General features: G+C 49.6%; 1 protein-coding gene across 2 annotated transcripts in view; it reads left to right on the top strand.

Moving 5' to 3' along the window:
• Positions 1-22272, top strand: part of Crmp1 (collapsin response mediator protein 1) — a 52535-nt gene extending 30263 nt beyond the window's left edge. For both annotated transcript variants that reach the window (XM_085691961.2, XM_048415125.3), the window contains exons 4-14: positions 1760-1924; positions 5364-5425; positions 6624-6704; positions 8402-8470; positions 9289-9409; positions 10119-10275; positions 12677-12818; positions 14116-14286; positions 16442-16621; positions 19013-19178; positions 21241-22272. In XM_085691961.2, the coding sequence (XP_085548087.1) occupies positions 1760-1924; positions 5364-5425; positions 6624-6704; positions 8402-8470; positions 9289-9409; positions 10119-10275; positions 12677-12818; positions 14116-14286; positions 16442-16621; positions 19013-19178; positions 21241-21332 (1406 nt within the window). In that variant the 3' untranslated portion in view covers positions 21333-22272. The remainder of the gene's footprint in view (positions 1-1759; positions 1925-5363; positions 5426-6623; positions 6705-8401; positions 8471-9288; positions 9410-10118; positions 10276-12676; positions 12819-14115; positions 14287-16441; positions 16622-19012; positions 19179-21240) is intronic.
• The last annotated feature ends 1757 nt before the right edge of the window (positions 22273-24029 follow it).

Genomic DNA, 24029 nt, shown 5'->3' with positions numbered 1-24029 from the left:
GTTACAGTATTCATTTGTTAAACCCTTCAATTCCAAGCAGCTCATTTTTGAGCTCCCCAGCCTTACCTATCCCCGCAGAGCATACAGGAGGCTACATAAGGCAACTACCAACAGAGTCACATATCTGAACCACCAGAACCAGGAGGGTATGACTTGGCTGATAAGACAACTCAAGTCTTTCTCTTTTCTAATGAATAGTCCATGGACCCAAGCAAGGAAATACTGGATCAATGCAAGACTGAAACCCAGCAGGGCAAGCTCCAATTCCTGTTGCTCCTTGTCTGATGTCAAAGGGCTTAGATGGCTTTTCTGCCTGCAACATGCTTCTCTTGCTTGGGCTGGTTCCTTGGCAGATATTCTGTGGCTCAGGCATGGCCAGCATCTTGAGGTCTCCAATTTAATCCAGGCAGTACTTTCATAGCTTCACAAGATGGCCCCTCGGAGCTGCCATGCAGGGACCATGTATACCACACCTGACCTCAGTGGCTCTCCTAAATCTCAGAGGAAGGGTTCAGAACCCCTTTACTTCTGTATACTTCATAACTCAAGCCAAAGTCACATGGATAGCACTGCTAAGTTCAGCTGCCAACTTGGGGTAAACCTTGACCCCCTTCGATCACATGTGCAACAGTTTAGAATGGTTTGTTTTTTGTTTTTTTTGTTTTTTTTCTTTTCTTTTTTTTTTTGCTTTTTAAACCCTTTAGTCCTTTTCTTTTCCCAAGTTGAAAGTTTAACTAGAAAGGGTCTTACCCTGAGGGCATCTCTCCCTTTATTCCAGTTCACACTAGGCTTCTCCCTAAATTCCTTGTCTCTTTCAGTATCAGCCTTGGATCCAACATCAAATTTCTTGGTGCTATTTTCCCTCTTCATCCTGAGAGCTCAGGTCTTTATTATTATTATTAATTAATTAATTTTTTAAAAATGATCTTTTCTCATTTTACATACCTATCCCAGTTCCCACTCCCTCCTCTTCTCCTGCTCCTGTCACATTCCCCCCACCCCACTCCCATCCATTCCTCATAGAGGGTGAGGCCTCCTGTGAAGAGTCAACAAAGTCTGTTACATGACTTGAGGCAAGACCAAGGCCTTCCCCCTCCCCCTGTATCTAGGTTGAGCAAGATATTTCTCCAAAAAGAATGAGCTTCAAAAAGCCACTTCAAGCACTAGGGATAAATCCTGGTCCCACTGCCAGTGTTTCTACAGACTGCCCAAGTCACACAACTGTCACCCACATTCAGAGGGCCTAGTTTGGTTCTATGCAGGTTCCTTTACTATCAGTCCAGAGTCAGTGTGAGCGTGTTTCTTGATTAGGAGCAGCAGGCAGAGAGCACGTTGGGAAAGGCAGGGGTTTCTTGAAACCTCAAATCCTACTCTTAGTTACGTTCCTCTCCCAACCAACCACACCTCTTCAACTTCTCTAAACAGTCACCAAGTGGGGAACATGTAATGTAATCAAATGCCTGAGATTTATGGATGTAGTGGTTTACCATTTAAACCACTACAGCGGTGATGGTGAGAACATGTTGATGGTTGTGGTTTATGATTATGGCATTGGTTATGGTAATGGTGGTAGTAGTAGGGGGTGATGGTGGTGATGATAGGAGGGTGGTCATATGGTGATGTTGATGGGAATGATGGTGGTAGTGCTGATGGATGATTGTGGCAATGATCATAATATTGATAAGTGGTAGTGGGGGTGATGGTCACTGTTGGAAGAGCTTGAGATCTAAGCACCCTGACACATGTCTCTCTGTCTCAGTTGACCATGTTGTTCCTGAGCCTGGGTCCAGCCTCTTGACTTCCTTTGAGAAGTGGCACGAAGCAGCAGACACCAAGTCCTGCTGTGACTATTCCCTCCATGTGGACATCACAAGCTGGTACGATGGTGTTCGGGAGGAGCTGGAGGTGCTGGTGCAGGACAAAGGTCAGTGAAAGCCCAGAATGGGCTGAAGAATCCTTTGACCATCTTCTGTGAGCCCAACTTAGAGCCGCACACTTCTGCTGAGTCATGGAAGGACATGCATCCTCTTCAGGGAGTCTGTCCTGTACTCCTTGTAGCTTTGAGGAGGCATTCTTATCCAACAGAATAAGTCCTGTCTCCATAGCCTGACATGGGGGCCTTTGCTGGTCTAGCTTTACTCTTCCTGAAGCTTGAGATCATGGCTGCAATCCCCTGCCACCTGCCTCACTGCTAGTCTCTGCCTGAGTCATTTTCTCCACAGGAATGTCCCTTTTCTTCCTGTCAAATGCTTGTTCTCAAGACCCAGAACTAAAAAACCAGAACTTTGCTCTTAGCAAAGGCTAAGAGCCCTTGCTCCTTAGCCTGTCAGAATTCCTTTAGCCCTTAAATACCTGAAAGTTGACTCTGGCCTTGTGGGGCACAACCTTTCCATTGCTCTTTGCTTCTAGAACACTGGTTGTCTGTCTGGTTGATCACAACTTTCGTGATCATATATCTCTATATCCCAATGACTCTCCCATTCAGACTCACATCAGGTGACCCCACCCAGGGCAGACATGTTCAGCCATTCATTGCATTGCATGGAAATGGGTCAGAGAGAGACAGAAGGGAAGTGAAGACTGGTAACAGGATGGAACAAGTCAGGACATTAGTGGTCAGTTCAGAGGGACTCTTCCAGAGAGGAAGTACCTGTCCTTCAGGAGATTCAAGGGGTGCTGGGATATGCCTTTAATGTTTACAATACAGGCTATGTTTTCTCATTATGAGAGTATCATTGTTTCTAATACATTAAAACCAGAAAAGCAAACATCTTCCCCTCTACTTCAGCTTCCGATTGCAATGTGACATTAGTTAAGCATTACTGCCTTCAATTTCCCGTCTATGTCAGCAACTTTTCCCCTTATGTGGTGTGCAGTCACTGTAATTTGGAATCTTTCTTTTCACTTAATGTTTTATGAGTGACATTGCCCTCCACGAATAACTCTTTAATAGCATTGCTTATGAAATGCAATGGCTAATTTGTGCAACTGTTTTCTTTTTAGTGGGCTTTTAGGTTTCCTGTTTGTTTTATTATAAATTGCATTTCGGTGAGCCTCTCCATACAAAAGCTTTAGTTTGCAATTTTCATAGTTTCCTTAGATGTCGAGAAATGCAATTACAACATTTTCTAGGACCACGACCCTGATGGGCAATTGATTTCTTGAAATATGTTCCCATCCATTTAGGCATAGCCCACATCAGAGTCCCTGGTTCCTGCATGTTACACCACCGGGTGCCACTGCATTTGTGGTGCCCTTGCTAATCTCAAACCAGGGTGCCATTGTGGCTTTTATCACACTTTTTAAATCACTAATTATTCTCACTTTCTGTGTGGATTTTTCCCTGTGTGACTATCCAATTGTCCCCGTAACTCTTGCCACAGATTCCCCGTGTCTGTGCGTGCCCTGCTGGCAGGAAGGCATAGTTCCTCCGTGGTGGCTGCTGTGACTTACTGCACACGTAGTCATCTTAGGGGAACCTGCCATTGAGATCTCGCTGTCCTCACCTGGTTCTGAGGTCTGAGTCCGTTTCTGTGTGTGTGAGGAGAAGGGATGTGGGGAGTGCAGAGGAGTGAACAATAGAGCTGTGTGCTCTTCAGGGACAAGTGACTGCCACACTGTTAGGGAGAGGATGTCTGCTTAGATTTGGGTGTTCATGACATTGTTTCCCAAGACTGGAGAACCACTTCCTTTTCTTGATTGGTGACTTGTAGGAACAACTCAAGCTTCCTGAACAGGATTTTAAATGTCCCCTAAGCTCTACAGCTTGGTCTTCTCCCTTTCTGTCCCATTACTCCCAGCCGGTCCCTCTACTCCTTAAAGCACCCTTTTGCCTCTTCTTAGTCAGTTCTGTTTTCAACTGAACTGTGCTTCCTGGGCGAAGGCCTTCACAGATGCCACACTGGGCTTCCTGCCCATCCATTAGCCCCTAGCTCAGCTCCATCATGACTTACAATGCTCAGTGAGCTTGTCTTTCCACAGCCCCGACCCCAGCCCAGCCCATGAACTCCCTGAGGGTGGGAACTTGAATTGCTCTACCTGAGGCAAGGCAGAGCATCATGGGAACCATGGGGCGGAGCAGAGCCACTCACCACCTCAGGACACAGTGAGAGGAGAAAGGGTAGGGCACTGAGTGCATCTCCCCCTGAATGGATGGATGTCGGAGCCCTCAGGATCCAGACATGACCCCCAAAGCCCACCCGATGATCCTGGAGACTGACGGTGACAGCGATACTGCTTCTGTGTCTGTGACTGTATCGAGGTTTTATATTTTCGGAAAAGCTCATCTCTGCAAGGGCTGCAGTCTCATAATCACCATATTTGTGCTTCCCACATACATATACTAATCCTGACATTTTTCCTTGAGTATACTTGATCAGTCATTGATATTTTCATACTAATCTTAGAGCACACTTTTCATTCCTAATTTTTCCCGTTATTTTTAGAGAAGAAATTTTTGTGACGGTCGTCTTCTACATATCAGAAGCCTCTTGTCTTTGTCACTGAATGCAAGAGAAGTCTCCTCCCCTTTAATTCTTTGCCTCAGACTCTTTTTTTCCTCCTCCAAATGTTTTCATATTCTAACTACAAACCCGAGTCACACACCACAGGTCCCAGATGAGCAAGGCAAAGTGATCCATGAGGCATGGTCTCTGTTCTCAAGCAGCTTGTCGAGGGATGAGAGACAAGCTCTCTCCTGTCTGTCCCATGCTCCCCCAGACTGCTCCTCACGATCAAGACCTGCCCTTTCTTCTCTTTTAAATCCATGCCTGCACTCTGCCTAGAGCCTCAGCACCCTCCTCTTGCATGATTCCTCAGCCTTTCCCATGCACCCCCACGACCTCGCAGCTTCCAGGGCTGTCTGGCCATCACAGAATGTGCTCTATGGCACCCCCTAGTGGTCAAAGACTTATGCACTAGATATAGCGGTTGATTGCATGTTCTGGGCGCCAAGCGCCAGCATGTGGTCTGAACTTGGTCTGGCACTGAACTTCACCTTGTGTATTTGTACTACACTTAAAACAATGCAGTCAGAAAGTTCACGCTCCCTTTGCTTCAGTTGGAGGAAGATGCTTTCTAAAAAGAAGACTATCCCTACAATGTGCACCCTCGCCCCCTGTACAGTTCCCAGTCCACTCCTCTATCTCTTTCCTTCTTCCTTTGTCTTCACATCCAACTCAGGTCTGATCTTTCCCAGAAGGTTCCAGGACTGGCTGCCACCCACAAGCTGAGTTGGGTGCCCTGCCGTGAATCCCGTGGCATCTTCTCTCCTGTCAGCTACTACTGTGTACCTGGTCATTGACTTACTGAAAAGACCTTCATCTCAACTCAAACATGTTTTTCTCCATCTTATCTTGTGATAGGTGTCAACTCCTTCCAAGTCTACATGGCGTATAAGGACCTGTACCAGATGTCCGACAGCCAGGTAAGCCCTGCTGCTAGCTTCTCCCTTTTACCAGTACAGGCTGGAGCCGGCTGTGACGAGCAGGGGGATGAGGGGGTGGGGAACATTTACATCCTGGGCTCAGGTCTTGCTCTCAGTACCAAGTGCAACATTGCCCATCCTCTACCTTTGTTCCTCCCTAAAAAGAGATGAGAGTTTGGAGCCTGGGGTCCTTGGTGGGGTGTCCCTCACATAGCTCTTCCCCAGCATTCTCTGGGCAGCTCATTAACAAACAGCTGCTTGGAGCTCATTGTAGCTATTCAGAAGTTGCCTTCTGGATATGCATGTACTTGTTGCAGGCTGGACATTGGAGTTCCCTTTGGGACTCAGGGGAGGCTGGGGACCAGTGCACACTGGCTCTGTAGAGGCCAGCTGTGGCCTTCAGACGGATGCAAGGCACTGAGGAATTCAGTCTGTTTTCTCATCAGAAGGATGTCATCTTTCTGGCCCAGGGTGCAAGGAGTTGAAGAAGACACCACTGTGTGTTTCCAAGGGTGGGCTTTCTACTTGCACCCACCCTCCCTCCATCATCAGATCCCCTCTTCCTCCTAGAAAAAAACTGTGGACACCAGCTTGCCATACCTGCTGCTTGCTGGGCAGCCGGGAGCATCTTTCCTGGTGTCTCTGGACTTGGGACTTTTACTCTCTCCGTCCTTCTAGAGGCTGTCAGAGTGCTGCGTGCTTTAATACCAGTGAAGTCCAAGGATGGCTAGGGATTGCTCTTTGGCTTTTACTGCAGAATTGGGCCAATGGTGGCCTTTCCACGTCCTGTCCTCCAAAGCAGCACCTTGAAGTAGATAACAGCTTACTTAGCATCCTTGAGGCCTTTGATGCAGACACCCAGGGTATCTAGAAGCAGGAAGTTGGTTGGGGTGCATGAAAGTGGCAGTATGTAACATACGTGTGAGATTATGACTGGTGTTTCCTGCCTCTCCCCCCCCCCCCCACCCCACCTGCATGCATGAGTCTCAGAAGAAAGACAAAGAGGACGAAGGCGTTGTACTGGCACCATGAGCCTCTGATTAAATCAGTTTGGCCCCACCCAGTCTCCTGCCTCTCGATCTGGAAGATGGTGACCCATGGGGTCTGCAGAGGCTGCAGGAGTAAGCAGAGGAACAGCCTTTTATAGACATGGATTGCTGCACCTTGATTTCTCACCAGCCCCATTTCTCCTCTTTAGCTGTACGAAACCTTCACCTTCCTCAAGGGCCTGGGAGCTGTGATCTTAGTCCATGCAGAAAATGGAGACTTGATAGCTCAGGTGAGTGGCGCAAGGTTCTCCTTCCTACCATGAACGGACCCCCTTACAAAGTAGACTGTAAAGAGGGGTGCATCCTCTGTTAGTGAGATGTGTGCACGGGGAAGGGAGGAACTGAACACTGGGGGTCGTATCACATGTGACTATAAGAGACATTCCCTTGTGTGCAGTGCGCCTACTGGCAAGACTCGCAGCTTCTGGGATCTGTTTTCTCCTCTGAGCAAACAGAGGTTCTGAGCAAAACTGTCCTGCAAGTAGGGAGGGGTGAGGGGTGCCATGTGCACCCAGCTTCCCAGCTTCTTTAATATGTGAATTCTGAAGATTTTACTCACTCTCATAGTTACATAGTCAGCACTTAACCAACTGAGACATCTCCCCAAGATCCTTGTATTGGGCGGGACTCTCTAGATAGAATGGTGGCATACCCACCCCACCTACACACACACACACACACACACACACACACACACACACACACACACACACATTTACACAATATTTTATCATGTGAGTGGACTAGATGTCACGGTCCACCTAGTTCAACAATGGCTGTCTACCCACTTACACAATATTTTATCATGTGAGTGGACTAGATGTCACGGTCCACCTAGTTCAACAATGGCTGTCTACCAAGGGAAAACTCGAGACTCTAGTAGTTGTTCAGTCCATGAGACTGGCTGTCTCAAATGATCTTGAGTATATGCTCGAATCTCAAAGAAGTAGACTCTCCTACCAGTGACGGAATGGACAAAGAACAAAATCTTCCTTCTTCTGCGTTCTTTATATAGGCTGCCACCAGAAGGTGTGGCCCAGATTATAGGTGATTTAACGGAGAAAAAGTCCTCTTAAGTATATACCCAGCTTCTTGGATTTTAGTTAATTCCAGATTAGTCAAGTTGTCAACCACAAACAGCCACCTTCTAGAAAGGCTTATTTTTGGTCTCCATTCTGGAGATCACCAAGGGTGATGTTGGCCTCTGTTAGGCTTCTGAGGGTGAATACCGACAGCTTCATACCTGGCTGCAAACTGGAAAAGGGGAAGAGAGCTGACAGGGAGCATGAGGGAGAGAGGCAGGACAGAGAGGCTTGCCTGGTGACATCCTACGTAAGGGGTAACTAATTCCCTCCCAGAAAGAAAGAAGTATAGTTTAGGCTCATAGTCCTGGAGGTCCAAGAATGTGGTACCAGGCTCTGAGGAGCTTCTGGTGAGGGTTCAGGCAGGTGTGGGGAAAACTCAGGAAGAAAAGCAGGTGTGTGCAGAAGTCTGGGTGTGTGGAAAAACACAGGGGAGGGATCAGGCATTGTAAAAATCACTCTTGTCAGAATGAGTGCTATCTGAGATGAAAGCCCACCCCACAGGAAAGCATCAGTATCTCTTGGTGCTCGTCAACTTCTAATAGGCTCTCTCATCTCCTAGCACCCCCACACAGGGTACAAGACACCACTGAGTTCTGAGGAGACAAACCCTGTCTTGTGCTTCTTCTCACTGGTTTCTGGAGTTCTAGAACAACACAGGTGCTGCTGTGGCCCAGCAGAGGATGGGTGTGGACCAGCGGAGGGGAGGGTTATTAGAGTGCTAAGAGCAGCTGGTCACCCTCAGTTCACTGATGGGCCTGTGGGAACCTCCTGGCCTCCTCAGCTTCATGTCGAGCAGGGGTGGGAAGAGCAACTCTCTCAGCTCATTGGTGATTGTCTCCTAGGAACAAAAACGGATCCTGGAGATGGGCATCACGGGTCCCGAGGGTCACGCCCTGAGTAGACCTGAGGAGGTAAGACTCCCACTCTCCGATCTCTAGTTGCCAAGTGCTTGTTCCAAAACCCTTTAGCTGAAGTAGAACAGTTGCTCCCAGCCCCTCCTGCTTCTCTCTGCGCTGTCCTCTCCACTCCACTCCTCCATCCACTCTACTCCCTTTCCTCTACTCCTTCCCAGGGCTCTGGTGGATGCAAGTCAGTCAGAGAGGCTATAAAAGGCCTCACCTATTCCGGGGTCCAGGAGCATCACCCCTGGACCCTACACACACTCTTGTATCCTGACTTGGGGGCGGGGAACTTCACTGAGGACTTGGTATCTGGGTGACAGGTGATAGGGTCGGAAGCATTCCATAGTGCCCTTGTCAAACCATTGCTTCTATGGTGCCATGCCTGTGGCCTTGACAGGCTGTAAATTAAAAGCCAAGAATAGGAGTCACAGTGTGTGCTTTGGCTTGCCGCTCCTGAGAGCACAGCTCTAGAGGGGCTGAGATGAAGTGAATTAGGTTCAGGGAGTGATTAAGAAAGCAATGTCAGTCATGGGCATGCCCTGATGTCATGGGGACAGTCATTGGCCCTGACCATTTGTGTGCCTTTGGATGCGGTGGTGCCCTCTAACACAGCCTGCACAGTGTTTCTAAACAAGCCCAGGGCACCGTTCCGTCTCCAGCCCTCCCACCAGATTCGTCTGAACTTTTCTCACTTTTCATCGGTTTTACTGTCCTCCTTTTAAGTGGAAGGTTTCACGTTTGAGGACACTTAAGGAGACTGGAAAGGCATGGGTTCAGGGGTGGCTGTCCCCTCCCTCCTGTGACCTTTGTATTTCCTGCATCCCCAGCTGGAGGCTGAAGCCGTGTTCCGGGCTATTGCCATCGCAGGCCGGATCAACTGCCCTGTGTATATCACGAAGGTCATGAGTAAGAGTGCCGCGGACATCATCGCGCTGGCCAGGAAGAAAGGCAGGTGGTGCTTGTCCTCTCGAGGGGTGACGGAGGGATGCCCACGTTTACTCTAGAGCAGGGGTCTCTTAGGAGCTGTGGTAGCCTATGGCCTCTAGTGTTATAAGGGGGTGATGTGGGGTTCACAGTAGCTGGCTTTAGATTTGACTGCTAGTATGCCCTCCATCAGAGGCCTCTTCAAATCCCCAACAAGCTCCGAACCTCACTTCTTCATTAGTGATGTTCATCCCTGCTTCCAGGGACCAGTTGAGACCACATGAACCTTTCTCTGGGCTTCACACAAGCTGATGGTTAGTCAGGAATGGCCTGGATTCTCTCTTCCTTTTGGGGGGGACTGCCCCCTGGACCCTCCACCTGGCTCGCCCCTCTCCTGGTATCTGTCCAGTACTCACACTGGGCACGTATGTTCAGGGTTACCTCACAGTCTGAGGGGAGAGAGCCAGTTGTAGGTTGGGACAAAGGAAGGCATTGTCCCAGCGTCAATAGTACGGGGGTAGCAGGAGCTGGATATAGATGTGCTGGCCTAGGTCAGCTGCCCTAATTGGATACAGAATTGGGTGTTCACAGTAAGGGGTACTCCGTGGTACTTCCCCTGAGAAAGATACCAGGCTATTGGCTTCTCGTCAGTCTCCTCTGCCCCAGACCCTCCCTTCGTGCCAGCATGGACACTATTGGCTATAACCATAGTCCTTATGTTTGCCTCTTCAAGGTCCCCTCGTCTTCGGTGAGCCCATAGCTGCCAGCCTGGGGACCGATGGCACCCACTACTGGAGCAAGAACTGGGCAAAGGCCGCTGCGTTTGTGACCTCCCCTCCCCTGAGTCCAGACCCCACCACTCCTGACTACTTGACCTCCTTGCTGGCCTGGTGAGAGCCCTGGAGACGGGGATGTAGGACTGGGGTTGTGGCTAGTCCACTGCTGGAAACCACAGGCTCATTAGGCACCCTAGAGAAGGGAGGCTTGGGGTCTGTGCTCAGACAACAATACTATCGAAATTCTTTCTGGACCTAAGGGTATGTTCCCCCCAGTGACTGTTCCCATTAGTTGGCCATCTCCTCCCACCACTTCGGTATTGTTTATGAACCTGCTGTATTCTAGGCAGTTAGGTGTGGTTGGTAGGCTCTAGGGCTAGGGCTGAGAGACCAGGATTCAAATCTTGCCTTTGCCACATACTGGTCCTGTCGTCTTGGGCTTGTCACAGCATGTGTAATGCCTCCCTGTCCCACTCAGCTTGCTCATTGGCCACAGGCACAGAACCTATTCGCACAGGGCTAGTTGTGGCTCACTACCATGAGAGGCAGTTCACTGAGCAGCCACTGTCATTGGGAAAGTCTAGTGTTTTTCTCACAGTGGATCACAGCCACTGCCATCCTTTCCATCAGCCAGCATGAGAGAAGAGGGCTATGTAAGACCACACGGTGAGCTGAAGACAGGCTGCCCTGGAGAGGGTAGAGGGCTGGGGCTCTGTGGAGGATACGAGTTGGGGCTGAACCTGGGGGTAAGACAGGACTTCCCGATATAAGGAACTGTGTGCATGAACAAGGAGACTCTGGGATGGGCACCATGTGGAAATCTTTGTCCCCACATGATACAGACACTTTTTGCTGGTGAATTCGGGTACCACCTCAGCACCCAAGCCCATAGCTTGTAAATGTCTGACACTTCTACAAACTATGAAAAGAATTCACATCTCCCCAGGATCTCCTGTCCACTGCCTTGGCCAACTCAGAAAAAACCAGGAACATGACCATAGTCCATAGAATCTTGGGGCTGGAGAGATGGCTCAGCGGTAAGAGCACTGCCTGCTCTTCCAAAGGTCCTGAGTTTAATTCCCAGCAACCACATTCCACAACCATCTGTAATGAGGTCTGGTGCCCCCTTCTGGCTAACTGCATAATAAATAAATAAATAAATAAATAAATAAATAAATAAAAAAAAACTTTTTTTTTTTTTTAAAAAGGAACTTATGATGTCTTGCCCCCTTGTTCATGACCACTCTGGCTCAGTGTGCTGGCACCTCTTGTCTCCACAGAACCCTGTTTCCAAGATGCTGTCCCTAGTCACTGTCCATGGTGCTTAGCACTTTAGCTATCCTTGGGACCAAAGAGAATACCCTCATGATTTCTCCTCCCAAAGTGGAGCCCAGAAGGCACAGCATAACCTGGACCCCACTCCTTGACTAGATTATCACCTGGCCTCTGTCCAGGCTGACTCCCTCTGCCCAGTTTACCAGTCTGGGACTGACAGTGACACCCCCAAGAAAACACTGTGTCTCAGGGCCTTGGTGCTTGCTCCACACGCTGCCTGGCACTCTCTCATCTCTCTCATGTGTCTCTCAGTTGGTATTTACTGCTTCCCGACCTTGGCTGGAAGCTTCCTTCTTCTGGCTGTCAGATTTACAAGGGCAGTTCAGCTCATCTGGGGCACTCCTGTCCCAACATGCTGTGGTCTTGTTTCGATACCCACCATGTCACGGTCTGCTGGCAATCATTATGGCTTCACAACATTCTAAGCACAGAGCATGTTGTGTGATGTGAGTTTGCTAAACATGTAAGTACAGATAGTCCTAAACAGGACTGTTCTTAGGCATGTGCCTGGCAGCTAAGTGACTTACGTATCCTAATACTATAAAGTAGAGGACAGCCTCAGCCTGCATTTGCAAGCCCCAAGTCACAATCCTCTCCTCACTGATACTAGGTTCCAGGTTCAGGCTCTGGATGCACCCGATGGTCCCTGCTTCCAAACTCTCTAGAGACCAAATGACAGACCCAGAGATCTGTTTCCCTCAGCTCTTACCCACAGGTAGTATTTGTTCTCTGAGCCCAGCACAGAAGCCCCAGCTGCCATAGGCCAGCAACCTCACTCTAAGAGACACATGTGCGTGTGTGTGACTCTCCTGTGACGTGCAGAGATGCCAGGCTTGAGTTATAGATGGGAGGCTTCTGACATATAGGACACACAGACATGAATCAGCAAGCTTTGAGTTGACAGATTGACTTTGGATGACTGATTGTGTTATTGTCTATTGAAACAGGGGTAGGAGCATAGCTCATGGGTAGGGCACTTGCCTAGCATGTGTTAGACCGTGGGTTCAATTCCAAACACCAAAAAAAAAGTATTCAGATACAATTCCTGATGCCCAGTGCCTCCTTTAAAACCTCCATTAGACCCACTGGGGCTTGAAGTAGCACTCCCGTGCTGAGTGACCCCTGCCAGAGACTGCTGTTCACAGTGAGTGTAACTCTGCCTTCTTTCTGTTCTTGCCAGTGGAGACTTGCAGGTCACAGGTAGTGGCCACTGTCCCTACAGTACTGCCCAGAAAGCTGTCGGCAAGGACAACTTCACTCTGATCCCCGAGGGCGTCAATGGTATAGAGGAGCGGATGACTGTTGTCTGGGACAAGGCAGTGGTAAGTCTACACCGCCTCTTTCCTGGAAGAGTCTAGATGTACCCTGCCTGGCCCACCCAGGACAATGGTATGGGCTCAGGGTCTCAAATTTTCCTTTCTTACCTGAAGGTGGAGATGGGAACAGAGGGCTCCTGGGAAACTCTCCCAGGCTGTGGGGTCCTCACCTCCTGATGTGATAATTCTTGAGTGAAGGATAGAAAGCAGCTGGTGGGCGGAAGTGTGCTTTAGCTTGCCGGAAACGGCTCTGTAACATTGTGTGTGTCTATCGTCATGTGTGCATGTGTAAGCATGGGTGCACACGTGTCACGGTGCCTTGTGTGACATTCAGAGGATAGCCTCTGGGAGTCAGCTCTCTCCTTCTGCCAGGTCCCAGGAATTGAACTCCTGTCATCAGGTTTGGCGGGAGGCATCTTTACCTGCTGAGCCATCTTGCCATTCCCAACCTTACTTACTTATTTATTTGAAATTATTATTGTTTGGGCTGGAGAGATGGCTCAGAGGTTAAGAGCACTGACTGTTCTTCCAGAGGTCCTGAGTTCAATTCCCAGCAACCACATGGTGGCTCACAGCCATCTATAATGAGATCTGGCGCCCTCTTCTGGCATGCAGAAATGGCATGGAAGAAATGTTGCATACATAATAAATAAATAAATCTTTTAAAAAAAAAGAAATTATTATTGTTTGTGTTGGAATGTTTCGGCTATATGTATGTTTGTGTACTACATGTGTGACTGGTGCCCTTGGAGGCCAGAAGAAGGTCCTGGAGACCTTGGAATTGAAATTATGAACTGTTGTGAGCTTACATGTGGGTGCTGGTATGGAATCCCAGTCCTTCAAAACAACCAGTGTTCCAACCACTGAGCTGTCTCTCCAGCTTCTCCCATCTAATTTTTTGAGACGGGTCCCTCTCTGGCCTAGAGCTCACCGAGTAGGTGTGTGGCTGGCTGGCCTTAGCTCCGGGGACCTTGCTGCCTTTGCTCCCCAGTGCTAGGATCACAGGTGTGTGTTGCTGTGCCTGGCATTTTCCATCAGTTCTGGACATTGAACTCGGGTCCTCCTGCTTAAGTGGCAAATGCTTTACAGACCGAGATACCTCCTGGGCCCAGTTTTTGCTTTTTATAAAACTTGGGCAGAGAACGGTGGCTCTTGTGCAAGTGTCAGCAGGCCTCCATGGTTCCTTTTAGCCTGCTCTGATCCACCTCTTAATGAAGCCTGGTTTCATCTGTGAGGACCCCACTGGGAGGCCCAGGTCTGTACCCATCTTTTCATCTCGTCAATGTCTGGGTCTTGATTTTAGGCTACTGGCAAGATGGATGAGAATCAGTTTGTAGCCGTCACCAGCACCAACGCAGCCAAGATCTTCAACCTGTACCCCAGGAAAGGTCGGATTGCTGTGGGCTCTGATGCTGATGTAGTCATCTGGGATCCGGACAAGATGAAGACCATAACAGCCAAAAGCCATAAATCAGTAAGTCCCAACTCATCCACAAGACTCTTACTTTGGGTGGGTGATTTTTACTTTGGGTCATTTCAGAAGCTTCTGGTTAAAGGTGATGCCGGGACTTCCCAAATCTGCCTGTGACTGCACCAGCCACTCACACTTCCATTGGAGAGGTTCCAAGACGGTCCTTTGACCTGGCTAAGCCAGGCTGCGGTTATGGTTTTACAAATACGCTCTTCTCCCTCTGCCTCTCTCTGGCTGCACACACAGGGCAGATATATCTATTCCTGACCAAGTGTTCCCTGGAAGAGCAGCCTGTGCACTAACCCTTACAGCCATCACTCCTGTCCCCAGCTTAACTTTTTAAAATAACAGCTTTGAATAGAAATTGTAGCACCAAATTTGGAATCTGCAGGGGAAATTGTTGTCCTGTTTGTGAGCAGGCTATAGAAAAAAGTAACCAAAATTGACTGTATAGTCCCCTGCCAAAACACACACACACACACACACGCACCATGGTATGAGATACAAAGTTCAGGGCAAGGATTGGGTATTGGGGTTGGGGATCTGCCACTCACCGAAGGAAGGGTAGCTTCTTTGCAAGTGGGGAGACGCTGTGAGCCTAATGAATAGAGAGGAGTGCAGAGACAGTGTGCAGTAACGGTTGTACAGATGGACGTGTTGCTGGGGGAATAGACCCGCTCTTGCTCCCAGCTGCAAGTCAGAGCACTGAGAGGGACAGGTGCAGAGACAGACGCCAGGGGGCAGTGTGTGCCCCTCGGTACTGTTACAGCAACAGGGAGACTCACAGTGTTGCCAAAGCTGGAATCTAGTGTCACCTCTTTGGGTGATGGAAATCACATGATCACCCCTGAGGACCGCATGCACAGTGTGTTTTAGCAAAAGCATCAAACAGATGGGATGTTGGGAAGGGGGTAGATGGGTGGTAGCCCAAGGGCATGATGGGACTCAGGTCAGCAGCTGAAGAACGGTAAAGAGTTCTCAGCCTTGGTCTCCTGCTGAGGCTCTCTGGGTAAGGCATCAAAGAAATACTTTCATGGTGTGCAGACAGCACTTGGGTGCGAGACAGTCACAAACAGGAAGACACTCAGCTCCATCGGAGGTAGAGAAGCTTTTCTTCTAGATACTCTTCCGCCCACGTGGTTGTTTTCAACCACACGTGACCCGCTGTTGCAATAACTGATTAAAAAAAGTAAACGTGATTGAAAAGCATAGGTGAGAAGCCACTGGAGGGTGGTGTTTGGCTGATGGCATTGACTATCCTCTTCATGGGTCACAAGCCAAGTGCAGGATTTTAGAGGTTCTGGCTTACTTTTTTTTTTTTTTTACTGTTTTTAAGATTTTATTTTTACTTATTTATTAAAATTTATTTATTATGTATACAGTTCTCTACTTGCATATATGCCTGCACACCAGAAAAATGGCACCAGATCTTATTACAGATGGTTGTGAGCCACCATGTGGTTGCTGGGACTTGAACTCAGGACCTCTGGAAGAGTAGCCGGTACTCTTAACCTGTGAGCCATCTCTCCAGACCCTTTATTTTATTTTTTAACTATATGTATATGTGTGTGTTTAGCTGTGGGATATGGAGGTCAGAGAACGTATTGAGGGAGTCAGTTCTTTCCTTCAACCAAACTGGTCCCAAAGACTGAACTCAGGTCATCAGACTTGGCAGCAAGCGCATCCCTACCCACTGAGTCATCACGCAAACTGTTGTCTCTCCAGCTGATGAGACAGTGACAGCGTGACTTTGCCCTGTGCTCATATTGTAAGTGGGCAATGTTCCTCATCTTGCCCCGGCAGGACAGCCTGGGCCCAGTCCTTGGGATGTGATTTGATGGTGTACTGCAAGTGTTTTAGGGAAGCCCATATCCTTTTAGTTTAGGAAATTCTCCCCTGAAAAAGATAATGTCACAGAAACGGACATTACGGCCAGAATGTCCATAGTGTTTGTCCACGGAGGAGACGGCTCCCATTCCAGAGGCCCAAGGTAAGTGCTAACAGTCAGTTCCAAAAGGTGCTGTGTACAGTGGGCCATTACAGAGAAGAAGTCACTGGGCAATGCTCACAATGGAGCAGCAAATTGTGTGTGCCATGCAGATGTAGGGGAAGCCTTGGGTGCAGCGCAGAAGTAAATCTGGGCTTCTTGCACTCACAGACTGTGGAGTACAACATCTTTGAGGGCATGGAGTGCCACGGCTCACCTCTGGTGGTCATCAGCCAGGGCAAGATTGTTTTTGAGGATGGAAACATCAGCGTCAGCAAGGGCATGGGCCGCTTCATCCCTCGGAAGCCATTCCCAGAGCACCTCTACCAGCGCGTGAGGATCAGGAACAAGGTGAGCATCTGCGTTCAGGACCCTTGTGCTGTGCCATCCCCTTCTTGGGGAGCTGAAGGCTGCTTCATCCCCTCTTTCCTGAGCACAGTTGATGATCATGGCTGCATGTGCCCCTGTTTGTTCTTCTGAGAAGTGGGCTTGTATCTTAGGCCCAGGTGATCAGACAGGGTCAGGGGGGTTGCAGGGCTTTGAAGGCTGTGCTGGAAGCACCTATGTGTGAGAGGTGTCCATGGGCTGCTCAAAGTTCTGTTCTGCATCATCTTGGAGGATCTGCAAATGGCCCGTTGGAGGGTCATGGGCCTCATTTCCCCAATCAGAACCTGATTCTCAGGGCCAAGAAAGACTTCCCTGGGTACCCAGCCACCACAGTGAGAGTATGTAAAGCCCAGCATTCTTGAGGGCTGGCTCCCTCCTGACCTCCCTAGCCCTCTCATCCTCCCGTCCTGCCAGATCTGTATCTACCTTCTCCAAGATCTCGAGACTCAACCTTGGAAGCACAGAGCAGGTGCTGTCCTTGTCTGACTCAGAGAAGGGAATTTTGATCTCCTTACTGTGGCTGTCCTACCTGTCTGTGACCCTCCTGTCACCATATAAACTTTTTACTTGCATGACGTGTGCCAGAAGGGCCAGCTGTGTATGTTGCCTGTGTGTCTCTGTTTCTTGTGTGTAGTTTGAATGTATACTTGTGTGTCCACTTTGTGTATTATACATGTGTGCTCATTGCATGCACTGCACACACATGCACATGTGCACATACCCATTGTGTATACTGTGCTTGCATGCATGTGTGTACATTTGTCTATTGCTTGCATTATACATGTATGCATATGTGTGTGCCCATTGTGTACTGTGCACACACGTATGTATGCATTCACTTATCCATTGTGTATATTATACATGTACTCATGTGTGTGCCCATTGAGTGTGCTATTCATACATGTATGTTCATCGCATGTACTGTACGTGTATGCATACATGTAGGTGTGTGCCTTGTATATTGGGGTGCGTATACACGTGCGTGCACATTTTACACAAGTGAATGTGGATTCGTGTGTGTGTTCCCACCCTTGTACTTCAGTGGCAGCACTACTGATGTAGACAGAAAGGCAGACACCTTCTCTCAGCCCTAGGCCCCACAGAGTTGCCCTCATCTGTCAGCTGTCCCTCTGCCTCTGCTACAAGGTCAGAACCGGAGAGGTGCACGTCACAGGCTCTGTGCATCAGGTGGGAAGACTTAAGTTTGGGGAGGGGCAGAGTGACCTGGGGTCTCAGGTACCAGAGTGGTTGGGATGCCCACTCCCCACCAAGGCCTGCCAACATGCTGGGCTGTAGCCCTTTCATCTGCTCTGCAACTGAGGCCCACAGTTAATAGTTAACTGCCACTGAGAAAATATCTGGCCCAATGCTAAGTCATCAGTTTATATCAGGGGGACAGGCTGCTGTACTTAGGGTTCCCTGCTCTCCTGCCTGGGTAGTGGGCAGGAGCCAGGCTGGGAATGGGCATAGAATCTGCCTTTAGCCACCCTGAGCCCAGGGGAAGGGTGGCGACTGAAGGAGGGCATGGGAAACAGGATGGCAGGGGCCGAGGAAGGGGCACAGGTCAGTGGAGGCCTTGGTAGTCAGGAAACAGGGCCATGGGACAGGAGAGTGGTACAGGTCAAGGCGGTCCCTTCGACTGGTACAAGCTGAGCCTGCCAGCTTTGTGGGAGGAGCCTGGATGTGGGGTCAGCGAATGGTTCCTTGCCACCACTGGTCCCTAGAGGGCCTTGTACGGTTCCCTGGATGAATTCTGTTCTCTGAGACCTGGAGTCAGTGCCTTCTCTCTCTGTCTCTGTTGAGGTTCTCTGTGCTGTGTGAGATATCCAGCAGGCCCCGTGGGTTCCTTCTCCACTCTGGGCTGTGTGGGCCTCCTGACAGCTTCTCTGCCTCTGGATGGGGATGGCCTGCCCTATTGAGGTCATCACTGAGGAGCTCCTTGACTCCCCTGCCCTCCCTGCCTCCCACTCACTCCTTCCTTTAACAAGCCACATGCCCCCAGTTCCTCATTTCCCTGTGTACTTCCATAAAGATGGGAAAACTGCCCCCCTGAACACTGTAGTCTGGGCCTGAGGAGCTGCAGAGGAGGGAAGGCAGGGAAAGTGACTGTAGAAATGGCTTGAGGTCCTTCAGCGCGAAGCTCTGTGTGCATGTGTGTGAACAGATGTGCTCATCTCTGAAGCATATGCATGCATGTAAATGTATAGCCGTGTTGCACTGCAGCACATGTCTGTGTGTACTCATTTGCTTGTGTGAGCATATGTGTGATGTTCAGCTAGATGGCCTCAGGTCATCTGCTGGCAGGGCAGAGGCACAGACACGTGTTAATCTGACCCCCTCCCTCTTTCTGTTTAGGTGTCTGGGTTACACGGTGTTTCCAGGGGAATGTACGACGGCCCTGTGTACGAGGTGCCAGCTACACCCAAACATGCTGCTCCTGCTCCTTCTGCCAAATCTTCGCCTTCCAAACACCAACCTCCGCCTATCAGGAACCTCCACCAGTCCAACTTCAGCCTATCAGGTAGTCTCTTGGTAGCCAGGCTCCCGTGGAAATGGGCCCACGGCCTCAGGCATAAGTGGAGAAGGCTGCAAGGCCAGGGGCACAGCATAGGCAAATGCTTCTAGAGTACAGCACAGCATGTTGGTTTTTGACCTGGCACTTGTCAGCCCTGGGTTTAAGCATGCCAAGGAATGTTACCACTCTCATACCGTGAAGCTAAGTGTGGAGCCCAAGGATGGGTGTGAGGCAGGGGTCCTGTCATTTGCTGGGTACCTGCTCTGTGCCCCACCCTCAGCCATCCCCCACACTCCCAGGCTTAGGAAACACAATCTGGATTTTATGTCATCCCCACATGGTGGTGCTGTGTTTCTGGTATCGTTTGAAGCTTCACAAAATACAGTTTCAAAGTTCCAGGATTACGTGTTCTTGCAATTCTACCAGATGGCCACAGGAGGGAGCATGCCACACACACACACACACACACACACACACACACACACACACACAGAGAGAGAGAGAGAGAGAGAGAGAGAGACAGAGACAGAGACAGAGAGACAGAGACAGAGAGACCGAGAGAGCAATGCCCAGTCCTTGAAATGATCTCAGTTGAAATAGAGCAGTGTAGGGTCCTAGGGATTTGATAATGAGCTAGGCACAGCTGGAAAGCTTCAGATGAGTTGTGAAGCCTGCTGAATTCCCCAGTTCAAAGGCTGTGATATTGCAGTCAATGGATTTTTAAGATGCAACCGTTTGAAATATGAACATGAGCTCATGAGCTCTGTAAAAAACAGACAGTGGGCTAAAGTGGGTCATACTAGCAAAGGTATGTGCTAGCAACAGAGGGGGGCAGGAGCAGAGAGAAGGATGAAATTTCACTTTAAAGTATTGGAGGACTAGAGGTACCCTGCAGCGAGAATGCAGCGGATCCTGGGTCAGGGGACCCCAGGACACCTCTCTTTCGACAATCCTTTCTTGGAATAGTCATATGAGTGCAATTCTGATGCTAAGGGTGGCTGACGTTATTGCGCAAAGAGACCCCATGCACAACCCTAGCATCTTGTCTGGTGTGCACAGAGAGCTGCTGCCTTCTGTGCTATGAGGCGCCCTGGAGACAGTGGCATCTCACAGCCAGTTTGCAGACTGGCTCTCTAGTCCCATCAGGCAACTAAACACTGTAGATCTACCATTAGATGCGAATAGAAAATCTTTAGAATAAAGATAGCCATGTAATAACAAGCCTGTGTTAATGCCCTCCATTCTCTCTGAAGCCCATGGTGTTGCTCTCAGGGGCTCAAGGGTCACTATTGCTGCCAGTGACATGGCTGGTTTTCCTGCATTACTGTCAAGTTCATCCTTGTCCAGCTCAAGGCAGGACAGGGCTACAGTACATAGGTGCAGTGTGCTAGTGTTAACTATTCATGGTATAGTCACCCAGCAGACCTGGTGTGTGGGCTATGATGGGAAATGAGCAAAATGACAGACTGAGTCCTGAGTTACCAGGAAGACAGACGGCTGTCAGTGACATGGCCGGGAGAACCAGATCTGTACTCTAAGGCAGGATCTCGGTGGCTCACCTACACAGGCCCTGTACGGTCAAGGTCAAAAGAGAAGTCATAAGCAGACACAGGCCACTAGAGTAAGGAACACTGTGCAAAGGAAGGTGGGCTTTGGGGACAAGCCAGTGGGCATGAGTCCTACCTTCTCAATCTAATGTCTGTGTCCTTCGGACATTCAGCCTGAGCTTCAACTCCCTTATCTTTGAATTGTGGATAAAACACATATCCATCATAGCAGTATGTGTTCTCAGCACAAACCAGTGCCCCACGACTGCCAGCACACAGTAGGAACTCACTCTGTAGGAGTCAGAGACCTGGGAGGGCTGGCAGGTACCCAGGAGAGATCAGGCAGGTCTACAAGTCAGGGAGGCTTCCTTGAGTGAACCTGGACAGGGTCTTGAAGGTGGGTTGGAGTGAGGAGCATTTCAAGATGGGGTGCAATACCCACAACGGTGGGGAGGGCAGAGGCTGGGCATTAGCACACCAAGGTCTTTTCCCACACACTATTGGCCTTCTGTCTCTTTCAGGTGCCCAGATAGACGACAACAATCCAAGGCGTACGGGCCACCGCATTGTGGCTCCCCCTGGTGGCCGCTCTAACATCACCAGCCTCGGTTGACCTCGGATGAGCCAGATAACGCAAGAGTGAAGGATTCTGGGAAAATGTCCATTCCTTTTCCTGTCTCTGTTTTTTGAAGCCCACAGTTTTAGTTGGTACTGATGGAGGGGAGATTGAGTGATGCTCTTTCCTTCTCTGTTTAGGAAGAAGTGGTACTAGTGTGGTGTGTTTGCCTGGAAGTTCCTTGCCCACAGTGTGTGTTCACACAGACTCCACCTCAGAGCATGGTGTCTCCATTTTCCCTTCCTAGTGATGATCCCCAGGTGTAGCATCGTCCTATACCATCCCCTCCGTTCCTCCACGCCCCTCTGAGTGATGGTTCCTTTGCGCCCTGTAGCTGTTCTAGGATAGGATGCATGTTAGTAAGTTACGTATGCAAGTCTGAGCGCGGCTGACGGACATCGCCGAGGACCGACATAGACACGATGCCAAGACCTTAGCCCCCAGGGGAGACTCCCAAACTCTTAAAAAGGAAGGCTCTTCCCCGAGAGTCTTCACTGGAAAGCTGCCGTCCCCATCCCCACCCTGACTGAGACCTGTGAATATGCAGAATGGCAGGGAAGCCTTCCACCTGGTCATAGAGCTCCATCACCCACGTCCCGCGTCAACAACCCGGTCCCTGTACCCGGCCATGGTGTCTTTCTGGTCTGTCTGTTCTTCCAACCAGCCTTGGGCTTTGGGCCCAGCCAGGCTCTCACCCAGGAAGGGGTGTCCTGACACCCCCGCCTCAGGCCTGAGGATGGTGGGGTAACAGCTCTGCCCAGGCTGCCTGAGTCCCTGTTCCTCCGAGGAGGTCAGCGGGGCAGTCAGATTTTTACAGTTTTGTACAGTTTTCCTTTGTATTCACTTCCATTTTTACTTAATAACTGACTTGTTGGTGGCTCTTATTTCTGAATTCAAAGCTTGTGAAAAGAAAAATAAAGAAATTAAATTGCCCGTTGACCTGCGTGGGTGTTTTCGTTTGGGTGGATCAAAGGTCAAGCGGTCATCCTGACTCCGTGATGACCAAGTACTGGGGACACTGGGATGGCAGGTGGGAGGGAATGATGAATGCATGCCTTGGGAGAGATGGGTCAAGACCCCGGATCAATAGGTAGGCTTCTGGGATAGGCACTGACTGTCAGCTCAGCTCCCAGCCGGGGCTGCATAGGAATTGGGTCACTAAGGACAAAAGTGCTCGATACTCTCCATGTTGCTCTCCAGAGCAGAGGGCCTGGGAGATGCTGTGCCTTTATAAGGAGCCACACTGCCTTCCAAGTGAATTTTAGGGGCTAGAACTTTTGAAGATATACTGCTTTATATCGTGATACCAATATAGACATGGCATCTTGTATGCAAATGAGAACAGAAAGGTTGCAGTTTAGTAATGATGTGTTTGCATCAGCTTGGGCTTAAAGAACCCCAAGGATCCCCAAGTGAAGGGCACCCTTGCAAATCGAGGTGGCAATCTTTCTCCACAGTTCCATAGAGGCCCTGTAAGAAAGGACATGGGGCTAGACCAACTTGGCTTTGGGGGAAAAGATCCTTATTCATGGTGGCTATTCCTATGAAGGAAAAACATTGCAGGACTTTATGAGAGGCTAGGACCTACTTAGGATTTGCTGTGGATCTCCTGGGCACCCAAACAGTCTTTTCTACATGCCTAGCTACTGACTTCAGAATCCCTGTCAGGCCGTGCCCAAGGTTCACTGGGCAACTTGGGTCCCAGCAAGTACCTGACTGTATAAGGGTAAGTTTGCAGGGCACAAGCCCCACACTGGGAAGGAGGTTCTGTTCCCTCCCCCACTTCTGTGTTTGGGACTGTGTACCAACTCCGTAGAAAGCCAGAATCTGACCATCCCCTGCCTCCTGAGGAGCTGTGGTCTCCTATGTTGACCTGGGAATAAAGTCATGTGGGCAGGTGCTGGACAAGAGCTTCTCCTAGGCCAGCCATCACCGTCTTTAGTGTCCCTAACTCCCCTCTGAGCTGCCTTCCCATGCATGGTCTCCGGAATGCAGGAGAGGTCCTGGCTTTAAAGGTATGAAGGGGTCATGGAGAGAAGTTGAGGCTTGGCAACATATGGCTGGGTTAGAGTATTTGAAGGAAGCACAGAAGAGGCTACTGGTGAAGGCACAGCCCAGATGCAGACAAGACCTTGGCATTTCAGAGATGCCAGTACCACGGGACAACCACCAGAGACAGTAGCATGTGTGGAGTGGAGTCAGCCGGAGCCTAGGAGATCAGGGTGTGCGCTGTAGTTAGCAGAGCCAGCGAAGTGGAGCCGTCCCGGCTCTTACCAGTCCACAGGGTTGTGAATGGGTACTGAACATTTGCGGCTGAAATTTACATTGCTGATCTTTGGTTTGTTTTATTTTGATTGTGACTGGCCTGGCTCTTTCCTCTTGGAGTAAGGAATTTAACTTTTCTTTTCTTTTTTTTTTTTTTTTTTGAGTCTTCTTATTTTTTAAAAACAGGAGTCTAAGAGATGTTGGAATGTTAGAGACTTCAGACACTTTCCAAAGAGACTTTGGAAATATATTTTATATTCTGACCATAGCCTTCCCTCCCTCCTCTTCTCCCACTCCCTCCCCCACTTCCCCCCACCTTCCTCTATCCATCCTTCCTTTGCATTCACTCAGAAAGAGGCGAACTTCCCCTGGGCATGAGCAAAGCATGGCACATCAAGCTGCCATAAGACCAAGCACCTCCCCCTGTAT

The sequence above is a fragment of the Myodes glareolus genome, chromosome 8, assembly GCF_982192425.1.
Source record: "Myodes glareolus chromosome 8, mMyoGla1.1, whole genome shotgun sequence".
NCBI classification, from domain to species: domain Eukaryota; kingdom Metazoa; phylum Chordata; class Mammalia; order Rodentia; family Cricetidae; genus Myodes; species Myodes glareolus.
The sequence above is the reverse complement of the archived record's forward strand: the minus strand, read 5'-3'. Positions and strand labels throughout refer to the sequence as shown.